Source organism: Eimeria mitis, genomic scaffold (genome assembly GCF_000499745.2).
Source record: "Eimeria mitis Houghton genomic scaffold, Emh_scaff3634, whole genome shotgun sequence".
Taxonomy (NCBI): Eukaryota; Apicomplexa; class Conoidasida; order Eucoccidiorida; family Eimeriidae; genus Eimeria; species Eimeria mitis.
The window spans coordinates 3,994-4,546 of record NW_013571976.1 but is presented as its reverse complement, the minus strand read 5'-3'; the positions used below and the strand labels follow the sequence as shown (position 1 = coordinate 4,546).

The 553-nt window shown below is 59.9% G+C and overlaps 1 protein-coding gene across 1 annotated transcript in view; it reads left to right on the top strand.

The window, feature by feature from the left end:
- EMH_0068030 (uncharacterized protein) overlaps positions 1–553 on the top strand; it is a gene marked incomplete at both ends in the record, with an annotated part of 5,344 nt that overhangs the window by 1,849 nt on the left and 2,942 nt on the right. The window contains one exon of the mRNA XM_013498686.1: positions 3–553. Within this exon, the coding sequence (XP_013354140.1) occupies positions 3–553 (551 nt within the window). The remainder of the gene's footprint in view (positions 1–2) is intronic.

Sequence of the window (553 nt, the reverse complement as noted above, 5' to 3'; positions counted from 1 at the left end):
AGTTGCAGCAGCAGCAACAGCAGCAACAACAACAGCTGCAGCATCCGCAGCAGCACCAACTGCAGCAGCAGCAGCAGCAACAGCAGCAGCAGCAGGTGCAGCAGCAGCAGCAGCAGCAGCGTGAGCGTTGCCGTGTATCTATTTGCTGCAGTGAGGAGACAGTTGCTGCGCTGCTGAAGGAGACAGCTCCCCTCATCGCGGGTCTCTGCGGCTTGCCGCTAGAATGCTTCTCTGTTGCAGCAGCAAACCAGCAGCAGCAGCAGCAGCAGCAGCAGCAGCAACAGCAGCAGCAGGAGTTCTCTATGTCAAGAGTTCTGCTGCTGGGAGGAGACAGCAGCAGCAGCAGCAGCAGCAGCAGCAGCAGCGGAGCGAAAGGAGACACCGCTGTGGAGCTGGAAGTTTCTGTTACCTTTGAAGGAGACAGCAGCAGCAGCAGCAGCAACAGCAGCAGCAGCAGCACTGGCAACAGGAGCAGCAGCAGCAGCACCAGCAGCAGCACCGGCAACAGCACCAGCAGCAGCAACAGCAGCACCAGCAGCAGCAGCACCACCAC